At 38.4% G+C, this 15391-nt stretch overlaps 1 protein-coding gene across 1 annotated transcript in view; it reads left to right on the top strand.

Moving 5' to 3' along the window:
- LOC134531055 (exocyst complex component 5) overlaps positions 1 to 15391 on the top strand; it is a 136785-nt gene that overhangs the window by 19725 nt on the left and 101669 nt on the right. The window contains exons 4-6 of the mRNA XM_063366568.1: positions 8690 to 8887; positions 13529 to 13593; positions 13686 to 13869. Of these exons, the coding sequence (XP_063222638.1) occupies positions 8690 to 8887; positions 13529 to 13593; positions 13686 to 13869 (447 nt within the window). The remainder of the gene's footprint in view (positions 1 to 8689; positions 8888 to 13528; positions 13594 to 13685; positions 13870 to 15391) is intronic.

Here is a 15391-nt window from a genome sequence, read left to right as displayed (position 1 = left end):
ACAAGACAGGACGGCTTCTTTATTCAGCAGCTCTACTACTGCTACCTGGGTACCTCGAGGAATTTCTACCTCAGCACGACTCATGTTTACCATGTTCACTAGCGCTTCTACTTTTCCTTCCTGAGCATTAACTGTAGTAATGCTTCTAGCCACATAGCAATGCTGATTATTCAACACATCGCAACCCTTAACAGGTTCTGATAACAGGGTACAGTTATCTCCTTTACGAACATTAGGGAGCGGGACCATAACACGGACAAGTTTTCCTGTACCTGGCGGTAATTTCTCGGCAGCTGCTAGATGTACTGGGGACGGTGTAAGTAGTTCTGGACCAGATGGGTTGATCAATCCCAAGTAACAGTCCTTTACACGTACTGTCTGCCCATCAGATCGCTGACCCAGGGAGTACAATTTATTTCCCAGCGTCAGACTCTGTTTTGCTACATCTATAGTTGCTCGGTGAAGTGTCAAGAAATCTAGCCCGATAATCCCATCATAACGTTTGCAGTTGTTCTGGACGACTTGTACAATCATCTCATAGGCTATTTCACCTAACTGTACAGTAACAGTCGTGACTCCCAAGTTCTTTAGCTTGTGACCCGAAAGGCCTGAAATACAAAATTTAGGCTTCCCAAGATTCGTCAAAGCTGCATCTCCAACGACATGTTGCCACATAAGTGATACTTGAGCGCCAGTATCTATTAACAACTTGAGTGGTCTACCTCCATAACTCACAACTACTGTCAAATCCTCTAAGTCATTGTCAGACACTGTCGCGGGTATACACTTCACTAAGGACTGGGACTCGTGGCTAGTCCAGTCCTGTAAGTGTTTAACTTACCCTTTTCATGCACAGGAGAGTTTGGCTTAGGGGTCATCATCCCTTTGTTAGGACACTCCCTTACCAGGTGTCCTGACTTCCCACAACCAAAGCATGCTTTCGCCCTCTTGCGGCAATCTTTCAGCTTGTGACCTACCTTGTTGCAGAAAAAGCATTTCCCCACTACTCGGTTCAAGGCAAGTACCGACTTACCGGTGTTCTCGGGCTCTTTACCAGGGCGTTTATCTGCTTCAACCACATTAATCGCGGACTCAACGGCCTCTTTAAAAGTTTGTGGGCGAGAAATACGTGTAAACTTGCCTACCTCACCCTTTAAACCATTCAGGAAAGCATCCAGAGCTCTCTGGTCAGCTTCGTGTTTAATGGCTTCATTTCTTTCGTAGTTAGGACCTAATTCATATGTGTTAGCATTTATTTTGCGTATCCGGTCAGCAAACTGTTCAATGGATTCATGGTCGGAGATTTTGAGACGGCTCAATTGTTCGCGATAGAAACGGGTCGTGTGCTTCCTGCCAAAACGTTCCAAAAGGTGTTTTTTAAGCTCTTCAAAAGCGGCAGCTTCTTGACATGCACTGTCAGCAAGAACAAAATCTAAAGCTTCACCTGCGAGCCTGAGCTTCACGAAGGCAAGCATCTCACTTTCAGACCAGCCACACACCTTGGCAGCTTGCTCGATTTTAATGAAAAATATTTTAACATTATCTTCCGGCCTACCACTGAATATTGGGATCGTGGGCAATAGAGTGAAGTTTCGTACAGGTGCAGAAACAGACTGAGACATTTCCTGATTATTTTCACTTACAGTCACGGGTGTACTTGTGGCATTTCTCCTTAGTTCCGTATTTTCGCGCTCTAGGTGTTCAAGGCGGGACGTTAACAAATTCAGGGCGGCTTGCAGATCAAGCTCGCGGCCTTCCAGCTGCACGGTCGATGCCATGGTAACTAGAGTGCAGAGTATATCAGGAAAGAATACCTCACCTCATTCCAGCGATGTTGAGATCCAGACTGCATGAACTGGTCATGGTGTTCGCGGATGCACCGCACGTGGTGAAGCCGGGCGCGGTTGGACTCTAGCTCTGCAGCGCGGCGAGTCTCGCGTAGCGCGGCAGGATGCAACCCGAGCGCGCGCGCGATAGCCAGCTTGCACGGCGCGGCGGCCGGACGTATGCAGACGCGGCGCGACAGCCCGGGACGGCCGGCGACGGCTGTCTCGCGGCACGGTAACGCAGGCTCTTGCACGGCCACGTTCACGCCCGTATACAGTAATTGCATTCACTAGTACCCGAACCAAAACACGGACATCTTCCTTATACAGCGCGGCGCGGATGCGCGTAACACAACGTCCTGAAACCCGATAAACGATAGCACGAGGCGGTGGTATCCCACTTCTGACACCAAATTGTAACGGCTCATCTTCGCTGCCGTTGACGGGTCCTGGTCACTGTGCCTCGGCACAGTGCTACCGCCCCTGGTGTACCGCCCGCCCCCAACAGACAAGGGGAGGGGGGTGTGCCGTTTATCGGGAACCGAAGGCGATTTAATAATAACGCGCATTTCATACCTTTAACCCATTTATTAGGATTGCTCCTAAACATAAACACCGCGTGTCGCGCGACTGTGGGTCCACCCGCGAGCAAGGCGTCATGAGTGCAAGTCCCCCCTCTCTCCGTGGCTGCCTCCTCCCGACTCCCCCGGCACCTCGCCGACACCACAGTTTTGCGCCGCGCGGCGACCACAACCAATGGCGTGCAGGGAGCTACCGGGTGGGACTACACGAACGACCCACTGGATGCACACAAGACCTTACAATCGCGTAGTAATTATCACCATTGCTTCCATCTAGTTACCTGTGTCATGCATAATTACATCAGCAATTTTATTATCCAGAAACATTGAAGGATGCTTTGTAGTTGTAAAATTTTATCTAAACCGTAATTAACATGTAAAAATACGTACCTACAAAACTAGGTCTTGAATAAAAATATCTCCTATGAAAAATCCATATAAAAAAAATTGTTATAAATTTTTATTACAAAAAACATTTCATTTTGGCATAGTTCAATGCCCATTCATTTTGGAATTTTTGAAATGAATCCTCAGTTTTCTTTTTGAAATCATTACAGAAATATGCAAAATCTGTTACATTTTAATTTAAAAAGTTATAAATTTACTTTAATTTTTTTTTTAAATTCCCTATGGTGTCTTAAAGAATATCATTAACGGAATTCAGCGCAAATAAAATGTAGTTCATACCTTTCTCTCTCCGTTAATACGTAATTCCATGAATATGATTGAATTGACTATTTTTTAAAGTTGTGACATTCCAAAGTTTTCATGGATTTTTTAAATAATGTTTTTCAGTAATGCTGTATATATGCTGATTATGTAGGTCAAGGTCACGGTGACCTATTGTTTTATTTATACTTTGTTGACATAAATATTTTTGTAATAGATTATGATATTTAATCACTTTTATTTAGAAAAGCCTTATGCTAGGTGTTTACTATTTTTACAGGTTGACTGGGTTACTATTTATGTAAGTGTGATTTGCAGTGATTTATTTAATTTAAATGATATTTTTAATAAACTATATTTTTACTTATGTATTTCATTGTCATATTATGGCTAGTACCTATATTTAGTGTTGTTTTTAGAAAAGAAAGGACGAGAGACAGGTGCGTGACATGGCGAAGTCAATTGTCCAGAGTGTATATCAGTTGCTGACACACACTGGTGCTTTCTGTATATATTCTTATGATGGGAAAAATGGCAGGTGTTAGCTCCCATAGGAAACTGTAAAGTTTTTCAGAGTTTTGTGCCAGCCAATCAGAAAGGACTTGTTGAATTGCATGTTTATTTTTTACAGAAATGCCTCGATGCGAGGGTAATGTACTGTATGGGCCAGGAATCTTGCGAGCTGTCTACGCGGGGGTGAAGGGGAAAGAGTGGTTCAACGTCGGCAGGGGAATGTAGGGGTTGAAGTGGAAGAGAGTGTCATGCGATAGGAAATTTTTCTCCCTTCCTGCGTTACTAACCGTGTGAAGTATATTGGCAGGTAGTGTGCGACGAGTAATGGAGGCGAATGTAAAGCGTAGGAAAAGTAATAAAGTGATTCACAGCAAAGAGAGAGAAATTATTGTAAAGTAATATCAATTCAAGAAGCTCGTGAAAAATACATTTTGATTCCTATTCACAAAGCAACGAAACGTGCTGTAAATTATACAGATGTAAGCAAAGCAACAGTGATGCGTATTTGAAAGATACAAATTGCAATGCCAGATGAACCAACCACATACAACACCAGGGAAAAAGAGGTAAGCCATGCATTTTAACATGTGTAATGTGCATTAGTGATATTAAACAAAGGGTATTTATCATTGGTTATGTTAGTTTTACAAAATATATCAGACGTGCATATGTTTTTTTTATTATTAAGATTGCTACAGCATAATTTTTTTATGTGCAGGCCACGAAAAAAACACAAGATTGAGATCAATAAACATGTCATAAGAGACACAATCCAGGAATTCTATGCGGTTAAAAAGTTGTCCCCACAGTACGCAAATTGATTCCCGTATTAAAGGAAAAGATAGGTTGGCAGTGGAGCCCTTCGTCACTCAAAAGATTTTTGCGAAGTATGGGCTTCGTCTGGAAATTGTGCGAAGACAGGCGGCGTTAGTTAATCGAACGAGCTGACATAGTGACGTGGCGCTCCAAGTACCTCACTCAAATTAGACAGTGTAGGTCTGAAGGTAAGGAAGTGTTTTACCTTGATGAGTCGTGGGTGGATACTGATCTCACATTCCAGAATTGTTGGCAACGCAAAATGCAACCAAGAGGCTAATATTGGTTCATATTGGTTCAAAATGTAGCTTTTTCCCAGGGTAATTATTAATATACAAGTCAGGTACGACAGTCGGAGATTATCACGGGGAAATGAATGCTGCTAATTTTGAAAAATGGCTGTCCGAATGTGTTCTACCAAACTTGCAGCCATCTTCTGCTCTAGTAATGGACAATGCGCCATATCACTCCAAACAAGAGGATAAGCCTACTTTGAAATACAGTACAAAAAACGAAATGATTACGTGGCTAAAACGCAGAAGTGTAGAGTGTGATGAAAAAATGCTGTATGTTGATGGAACTAGTAAAAAAACACAAACCAATGGAAAAAATATTTTGGGTGGATCAACTTTTAAAAAATGCAGGATTTCATGTCATTCGACTCCCACCATACATGTGTGAGTTCAACGCTATTGAATTAGCGTGGGCAAAGATAAAGAGGTGCATTCGGGAATGTAATACTGTGGGAGAGTTCTCTGCGCAAGCACTTCAGATGCACACACTGGATGCTGTTAACTCTGTAACAAAGGATGACTGGGTAGGCTACTGCAATCATGTTCAAAAATTAGAAGATAAATACTGGAAGAGGGATTGCATCATATACATGGCAATGGACCAGTACTTAATAAATTTACATGATGACAGTGACAATGACAAATTCCTTTCATCAACAAGTAACAGTGTAATGGACAACAGTGATGAAAATAGTGATACTGACAGTGCTAAATCGTGTTTGGCTCAGCCTTTGTAAGAACTGGTATTTATTCTTTGACTTAGAGCTCTGGTAATATTTTAATGTTTCCATATCACCTCGTTTCACATAACTAAGAGGTGCAAATTTTCCACTCTTGGCTTACATGAGCTGCGGATCTAACCAACAGTGCCTTCACTGTGGTGAGATTCGAAACTTTAGTCGAATTTTTTTACAGTCAAGTCATGTTAGAATTATTATAAGTGTCTATTTATATGTGTTCAATGTAACAAAGTGCCATTACGTTTTTACAGATTCACAATTAAATGTTGCGCTTTCATTACTGCGCTGCATGTTTTTATAATGCCTAATATATAGCCGGGCCGTGCCTAGTTCCGTGTGTGCCGCCCCGCCGCTGCTTCGTTCTGCCGATCCGTGCCGAGCAATGTTTTTTGTCGGAACTATGGGATGCAGCTCGCTACTTTCGTGGTCCCTACAGTGTTTGACTTCGTATTGTGTCCTTGTACGTAAGAGCTGTGATATGATTGGTCGGTGCGATCACGTAGCTTCCTTTTTCCTGCATGCCTGTACGTAGTTGCTTAAGCCTTCTCAGTCATTGCCACAGTGCTGTGCCGATAGGTCGCGCTATTCGGCGGCTCACCAAAGAAATATGTTTGAAGGGCATAGATGTGGACAAAATCACATCTGTAATCGGGGCTGTGCCGCAGTAATTTTTTTTTTTTTTCTTCAATTTTCTTTGACACTTTACTATAAATGATGTGCCAAACGTGTGGTACAGGACCAGAGTAGCCCATGAGTCTACCGATACCTAATTCCCTTTGTTTGGTACCTAGCAGATGACGAGGTCACTAGGGACATTCTTTTGTAAAGGCTGTGGTGAATCAATTGAATGATATAATGATTGCTATATATTACTATTGCTTTGCCTGGCAATATGATAACCACAGAAATAAAATACTAACTGAGATATATTGAGTAAGAACTGTAATATTTGATTGTATGTAATGGTAGTCTAGTAGGATAGTATGATTACAATGCCATAATTGAACGTATCAAAATGACTACTATAGGGCTCAATATAATCTGAGTAGTAACAAATAATTCAGATGCAAACAAAATTACTGAAATAATTAAATTATTAGTTTTCAAAATTTTAACAATCGTTTAATGATTTTACTAAGTTGCTGACAAGACATGCATTTATATTACAATTGAGTATTCTGGTACACTATCTGAATCAGTACTTAAATAATAGCTTTAAATGCTGACTTGTACAATTAAGTTTAAAACTGTAATTATAATGAGCAAGCCCCAGGTGTAGTTAAAATGTCAACTGTGGAATGGCTTTGCTAGTGGTGGTGATGATGACAATGATGACGATGACAGTGGTTAGGAGAAGGAGGACGAGGACTAGGAGGACGTCACGGCGATCAGGATAGCAGAGCTATAGATGGATAGAATGGTACAACTACAACCACAGTTCAGGAACTGAAGATGGATATCGGCAATCCTCCAGGCAGCTGCAAACTCCTGTACATGTAAAGAGCTAACCAATGATGTCTTTATAGGACAGCACAGCACAGGCACTATATCTTCATCACCTGACGCGTTAGGAGGATACGATCGCTTCGACTCCCTTCATCTGACATAAGCTAAATCATATGTCCTGAACATTAAACTTTGTAGAAAATATAGCTACTCTTGCGGTGGTTGCTAAGCTTCTCGTCTACAGCACGGAGTCCTGTAGGAATTGGGATCGCTCCACACACGGGAGACATCTTACCCAATAAAAGCTATAGGTTCAACTTTTTCTCATTACATACTAAGAGAAAAATTCCATTTCAATTTAGCAAGGAGTAACAGTGTTAGGAGAAAGCATGGACGACACTATTGCTACTTGGTCGGCTTTGGAAAGTAGTAGTAGTAGTAATTAGTAGAAGAATGTGTGTTTGTTGACAGCATAGCTCAAAAAGGAATACTGTACCATTCAAATATATGCATGGAAACTAAACTAAATAAAAATGAAACATCTAGATGAAATTATATGACTATGGATTTGGTTGCTCACTATACAGCAGTAACAATCTTAAAATATAAAGTTAAAATTTTCATGACTTAAACTATTAAAATACATCTTTTCAACATAATAATCAAATGTCTTGTAAACATTCTTATTGTATAAAAGGCACAGGACCGTGAGGAGTAAGCAAAGAAAGCAGTGAGTAGTTTTTTTCTTTGGTCTGTCATATCATGGAGTCGTGAAACTGGTCTGTAAATTTAAGGGAGAAGAATAAACTGTCAAAATTTGTTTAAACTTTTTAATTTGAAAACAAACGTTAATTGTTTCAATAAAATTAATAGTCATAGAAGAATTTTACAACCAACTACCTGCTACATCCGAAGGATAATTTTCAATCAAGTGTTTCTTGTATGTGCAAGGAACGATCGTCGTCTTAGCCGGGCATGGTTGTGACTTGTCACAAAGTTATAAAAGTTTAAACAATTACTGTTTTTTTTTCCTCACATTTAAAACTTCATTTTTTATGTTGACATTTCTCTATCCATTGTAATTTTTAAGGCCATATTTTGCCTACAGAGTTGCGGCCCCCTGAACTTTAGAGATATAAGTCAGCCTAACTAAAAGAGATTTGCCAGCTTTGATATTTTTACAATTATTGTCAGAGAGTTTGCTATTTAATGAGCTGAAAAAGAGAAACTGTTGAAAATTTTGGAGGAATTATAAATTATTATCTAGTGTATGCACAATGATATTTTCAGTACATTCGATGTTTCCAAATATTTAGTGGATAAAATTGTTACGATACCCACTGCCAACTATTTGGAAAAATATAATTAATGGTTTGTATTCCAAAAAAAAAATAAATTGAACAAAATTACTTTTTTCCATGGAATTACCTGGGTATTTATAAATATGTACTTTAAAATGAGAACTGTTTAAAGTTGGTTACTTTGTAGTGAGCAGGCCTCTACAAAATCTCTGAAAGTTTATTAGTCGGGCATAAAATCTAGGCGCCAGTGATTAAGAAAAAATACTTTTGTGAGCAGTTCTACTTTGACATTTAGGTACTGTACCTACAGTATATAGCAATTTAGTACAATATCAATTTTAGAGTTAACGTATTAAAATATTTAAAACAGTTCAGGCTTATTGGACCCAGTAATTTGTGTACAACAAATCATTGTATAGTTTTATATTTGTTATCATGGCAGAAGTTAGTGGTCAGCATGTAAACGTTAGGTGATGAGGCTTGGCTGTATGGTGATGTCGGCAGTACTCGGCGAGCATGTTCCAAGAGCTGGACGAGCGCATCAACTACGTGGCGGCCAAGGTGATCCACCTGGGGGACCAGCTGGAGAGCGTCAACACCCCGCGCTCCCGCGCCGTCGAGGCTCAGAAGCTCATGAACTACTTTGCAGAGTTCCTCAGCCCGGGGCCACTGCTGGCCGAGGTCTTCACGGACAAGCGCCAGGTGACGACGAGCGCCAGTCTTCGCTCTCGGCTTATTGTGACATTTCTGTGTTATGTGGTGTATTGACAACAATTTCGGTTTTTGGCAGTGTATTGACATAAATTTCGCTGTTATTTTACTTTGATCGCTATTCACAATACATATAATCTTGCATATATTAATCATGGATGGCCCATGAGCCAGAGGTCCTTGAATTAGAACCACAGTCTGCCATCGGGAGGAGGATATGGGTTTGCCAAGAGTTCTTCTTCATAAGTCCAAATAATTTTGCCCTTGATGTATATAAAATATACATGACCTACCTTGTGAAGAATTTTTTTTTTAGTTATACTTCAGGCACGTTATCAAAAAAAATGATAAGAGGAAATTTTTACTGTGCATATGCACCATGAAACAAAATGTTTACAAGATGATAAAAAGGCTACATAAAAATAAAAATAATATATGTGCTTTTAAATTTTATACTTTAGTGATTGATATTGAATACTGGTCCACATAAAAAAACAAACATTTATTGTGAATATTACTGTAAGAAATTGTGTTTATAAACTTTGTAAAGTGTATTTTCAAGTGTATTTATATCAGTCAGGTTATGTTCTCATATGTATAACCATGTCAGATTGCTTGTAAACTTCCATTGCTGGCAGGAAGTATCTGTGGAAAGTTTAGTAGTCTCTTGGCCGTTTTCACGGGATTGCTTGTGAGGTTATGTTTCCATAGGTATAATCTATTTGCATTATAAATTACAAATTATTAGGGGTGTGCGGGTACCCGAAATTTTCGATTTCGGTTCGGTTCCATGAATACCCGAACTCGCCCCAATTAATTTTAATGGATTAAAAATGCTTCGAGTCCAAAAAAAAGAAAACAGGCTCGAAAAAAGTTAAGGTTATGATCACACATACACATCAAGAATTTAATGAATTTTTTTTATTCAAGACAATTAAACTGTTTAATTTGCAGCTTACCGTATCACATAATTACCGGTAATAGGGCTTTGAATACAAATCAAAATTTTGTAACTATATGAACGCAAGGAACATCCCGCAAAGCAAATATTTTTCCGAGCTACCATTTTGAATGTTGGATTTGTAGGATGAAAGCAGAACACCAACATGACAGAATAATACTCTAATCTGTTCTCTGTCAATACTCTGGTTGCACTTACTGCACTTGGGCAACACCTACTAACAGGCATGCGTCTGACGAAATAAAATAATACAAAATCAGACAATTGTTTTGTTATTAAAATAAAAATAAAAATAATGTTGAAAGTTAAGTACTATATTTGTTTTGGTATAAATAAAATAATATCTTAGGTTGTTATGGGAAATTTTTAAAATATGTTGTTGGTACTTGTGTGTTAATATCGTTTGCCGATTATTTACCAAATTTGTATATTGAATTGACATAACCTCAAGTCAGCACACTAGTAAACGTGATCAAGTAGCAGTCTAGAAGAATTTGTGGTAGTTGTAATTCCTTTAACATAATTTTATTTGAAGCGTCTGCGTACATGTTCCCACACTTGTTCATGTTCGGGCTTGCTTACTTGTACACAACATCGAAGGTTATGCAGTAAAGTAACTACTGTTTACTGTGGTAGCCTACTGTGCTGAAGAATGAGTTCCGCTGCCGCCAACAGTGATGCTTTGGCATGTGTACAGCCTGTGTCATCGAAAAGTCGTAGCAGTGTTTGGACCTATTTTGAAAAAGTGTCGGAATTAAAATCAAAATGTAATACATGTGAGCGTGAACTCAAAATAACGACAGGTTGCACATCAAGCATGGCCAAACATTTGAAGTTACACACAAAGCAATATTCAGAATTCTTGCAGATGCAGATGGAAAAGCAAAAACCAACACATGTAGTAACAAAAGCTCAAAAAACTTTACCATTATTGTTTGCAAAAAGTAATAAATATTCAGTTGACAACCCTCGTGCAGTCTCCATCACAAAAAGTATTGGCAGAATGATTGCAATTGATCTTCAGCCATTCTGTATGGTTAATGACAGAGGTTTCGTTGAAATGATGAATTTAGTAGAACCACAGGACATGATTCCTGACCGCACTACCTTTTCACAAACTTTAATTCCACAAATGTATGAAGATACAGTAACTGTTAAGAAGGTCACAGAAGAAATGCAACATTATTTTAAAAACGGTGTTGGCTCCATTTCATACACTACAGACATGTGGACATCTCACAGTAATGATAGCTACTTGTCACTGACTTGCCATTACTTGACTAGCGACTTTGTCCTTGTACATCACACATTGGGAAACATTCCTTTTTCTGGGGAACACAGTGGTGCTGCCATTTGCAATGTATTATTGGACGTTTCAAACAAGTGGAAAATTCCCCAAGGTGTACATGTGTATGTCTTATCTGATAATGCAAAGGACATTAAACTTGCACTATCAAAAACTTTTTGGGTGCCATTCAATTGTTTGGGTCATACCCTGCAATTAGCTGTAAATAATGGAAAAAAGGAAACTCCTGGCATAGAATCAGTTTGCAAGAAAGCACGCAGCATTGTAGGCCATTACAAGCATAGCTCACAAGCCACTCAGCAGTTGCACACACTTCAAGAACAAATGGGGAAACTACAACATGAACTCATTCAAGATGTTGAAACACGTTGGAACAGTGAATATGCAATGTTTTTACGTCTCTTGGAACAGAAAGAAGTAATTGCAGCTGAGCTTGCTTCTTCATGCTCAATGGATAATTTAAATGTTCTTGAATGGAGATTGATTGCAGGTGTGGTGGATGTATTAGCACCTATTTATGAAGCTACTAATGATTTGTGTGGGGAAAAGTATACCACAATTTCTATGGTTATCCCCTATATATGGCATTATAGATTTGTTAGAAACTTTCATCTCAAGAGCTGAAGCAGGAAGTGGCGTTGTCTTTGCACGTAACATGCTTAAGGCAATGCTTGTGCGATTTCCTGACTACAGACTACGAGAAGAATATGTTATTTCAATGATTGTAGATCCAAGATATAAAGCAATTTTGTTACACGACCATGAAAAGAAGAAAGTACTACATTCTCTAAAATTGTTCATAGAGTCTGACACAAGTTTTGAAGGCATCCATAAGGAACAAACAACAGGGGCACAAAATACACTTCAGCCATCATCATCCTCACAGTTCTCAGTGTGGAACAAATTTGATACAGCTTCACAGTCAGTGGCCGTGAATGATCCCTTACCACATGAGAGTGTGCTTGATGACATTTCAAGGTACATCAATGAGCCTGTCATCAGCAGACACACTGATCCATTTGCATGGTGGAAAGCAAATCAATGCCGGTTCAGATACATTTCGGTGGTTGCCAAAAGATTGCTGTCAATTCCCACTACTTCGGTGCCAAGTGAGCAAATGTTTTCTACAGCCGGTAATATTGTGTCTTCTCGCAGGGCATGTCTTGCGCCTGAACTCGTGGAGAAGTTGACATTTTTACATGATAATTTGTAAACACCATCTCTAATACAGGCTTTTATTTACCTACAGTGTTTTATGTTTACTAAGCTTATCCATTTTTTATATAGGTAGGTACACAAGATGATAATGACTTGACACACCTGAGTTGTTTATTGAAAAGGGGTGTTTGCATTAGGCCTTGGGCCTATATTTTTAGCTTTTTGTGAAAGGAATAAGCAGCTTTACCATGTAGGTCTACGTAATTCTTATTTTTGTAAAATCATTTGTTTTAATGTATGTATGTACAGCCTACCATAAATCTTATGTCAGTGTTTTATTTTGTATGTAAACTGTAGCAGTGTAGCCTATATAAATCTGTGAATGTTGTATATGAAAGTAACAAATAGCATTTAAAGAAGTTCTTACATTCAAGTTAATTATTATTTCTACAACTGCCAACTGGAAATTGTATGTAATAAAATAATATTGTCAACTCTTTTGTTTGTGATACTATTTATCCTTTAATAATATGAGTATATAAATTTAATGCAAATTATTATGGTAATAAAACTTAATAATGAAAGAAAATATTCAAAATTGGAATCAAATTTCAAATAGTTGGTAGGGATTAAACTCAGAATCGAATCGAACTGAAAATGGAGGATTCGCACAGCCCTACAAATTATTAATAATATATATTAATATATATCATAATCATTAAAAAATAATATAATTAAAAAATAGAATAAACATTCAGCATATTTATTGATTTCATTGTTAATTAAAATTTATTTTGGTTATTTTACTAAATTAAATAATTAAATTTTTTAATTTGATTGCATTTATACTCTACCATCTGTATTTATAGTATCACTGCAGTCCTTTTATATTTCCATTAATTATTTGCATGCAAAATTAAAGTTAGTTTTTTATTTCTCCAAGTTTCTAGTGCACATACAAAAGTACAGACACCCATTTTTTTCTCTCATCAAATAAGATTATATTAATAGGTTAGTTGCAAAACTTTATACCAGAGTTTATTTATGTAGTTGTGTTTATAAAGCCTGCTCATTGAATGCCAGTGATTTTGCATTGTGCATGCAAAATACATTTTTGAAAGATAAGCTTTGATGTAACATTCTGACTGGACTAACTTACATTTAAACAATACAACAAACTAAAGCTGGAACTTGTTTCCATGTACAGATTGATGAAGCAGCCGACATTATCCAGAAACTGCACCTCATAGCGCAGGAACTGCCGTCTGGAAAGTAAGCTTGGATTTATTTAAAATATATAGGTATTTTTTTTTTTTATGTTTAGTGAAAATATTTCACTTTACAGTTGTGTTTGTTTTCTGCAGGTTTGAGAAAGCAAAAAGGAAGATAGCCATGAAGTACGACGAGATTGAACGCTCGTTGATAGAGGAGTTTGTGAAGGCCCACCGCTCGGACGACAAGAGTCGCATGAAGGAGATTGCGAGCATCTTGTCACACTTTAAGGGCTACTCGCAGTGTGTGGATGCCTTCATTGAACAAAGCCAAATGGTAACACTTTTTTTTTCATACAGCATAGCTGCCAAATATTTTTTTTGTGTGAAAGTTTATAGTGAAGATAGGAAAATAAAAATGTTATTATTGAGCACATTTTTTTTATTGTTAATAACTAAGCTATTATAACTTTTTTTAAGCTGTTTGCCTGTTTGGAATGGTTGAGGTAGGTAATACACAAAACTAATCTTCAGCCCTGATATATGATAACCAGTATGGGTTATCTGTATTATCTTTACTTTTTCCGGTATTGGCTATCCGTAAAATGAAACCAATATTTTCTGTTATCGGTTACACTATTTTGAAGCTGCTTGGAAGATAACAAGGGAAGTGTTTGTGTACCACGTCTCAGGTTACTGGCTGCAAGCAACATGACTCAGGTGTTGCTGGTACTTCTCTGCCTTTTTCCTGTCTACATAATGACTAGGTGGTGGGGAGAGAGGGGTGGGGGAGGCCAAAGCTCACTCCTCATCCCCTTGTTAGGACTCTCCCTTGGCCCGCACTACAAACAAAAGCAAAGCGGTTGACTAACACCCGTACTGTTGGCAGGTATGATTTCATTTAACAGGAAGATAAATTTATTAGAACTGTCAGCATACTGATATGGGTAAATGCATAAATACATGTCTGTCAAATAGTGCAGGAAGGCAGGACTCTGTGTAAAAGTTGACAGTTTTCAGGCCTTCTCAATCCAGTGCCTGCCCAATGTTTAGTTTAAGGAACTACTATGGAACTGGTGAAAAACATTGTCACATATGTAAGAAATAAGGTTACAATGGCCTGACATGCTCTATGTTTTTAGGCTAACTAATACACAGCAGGCCAACCGGATGCCAGCCTGCCCCCTAGTGTAGTAGCTGTGGTGGCGATGTTTGTGAGACAGCTCAGGCAATTATCTTTTTCTGATGGACAAAAAAGGTCCTGTAATGTCTCAAGGGACCAAAAAAAACCTGGCGCAGTTTACACAAGCAAACCTCCTTTGAAGAGAAAAAGTGTATTTATTGATGTATAAATGTCTAAGCTCTCGGTATACAGCATTTAGTAGGAGTAATTTCGAGGAAATGGAAGAAATCAAACGGAAATGTGACACAAAATGACGAAACCATTTGTAGCAACATAAACCAGTATATACCGTAGTCACTTTCGTAAACGTTGTAATGTCTCTCCACACGAAAGTGTGGGTTTAAACTCTATAAGTGAGAAATGGCTGCATATGAAACCTATGTTTCAAGTTCCCATGTTCGATACTATGCAAACCAAAGTTTTCACTAAGTTTGAACATCACTTAAACATGGATATACAGCGAAACCCCTTATTTACGTTACCGTTATTTACGTTTTCCCGTTATTTGCACTATATTCTTCAGGTCCCGTTTAGTTCCCATTTTAGTCCAATACAATACTTTCACGCTAATTACGTCTCAAAAATCGAATCCATCCCGCTATTTACGTCACGTAACAACCATAAACAACTTGGTGCAATCGCCAAAAATGATGAAACTGCAAAAGAATTGTCTGAG

The sequence above is a fragment of the Bacillus rossius genome, chromosome 3 (assembly GCF_032445375.1).
Source record: "Bacillus rossius redtenbacheri isolate Brsri chromosome 3, Brsri_v3, whole genome shotgun sequence".
NCBI classification, from domain to species: domain Eukaryota; kingdom Metazoa; phylum Arthropoda; class Insecta; order Phasmatodea; family Bacillidae; genus Bacillus; species Bacillus rossius.
This window is presented reverse-complemented; position numbering and strand designations above follow the sequence as displayed.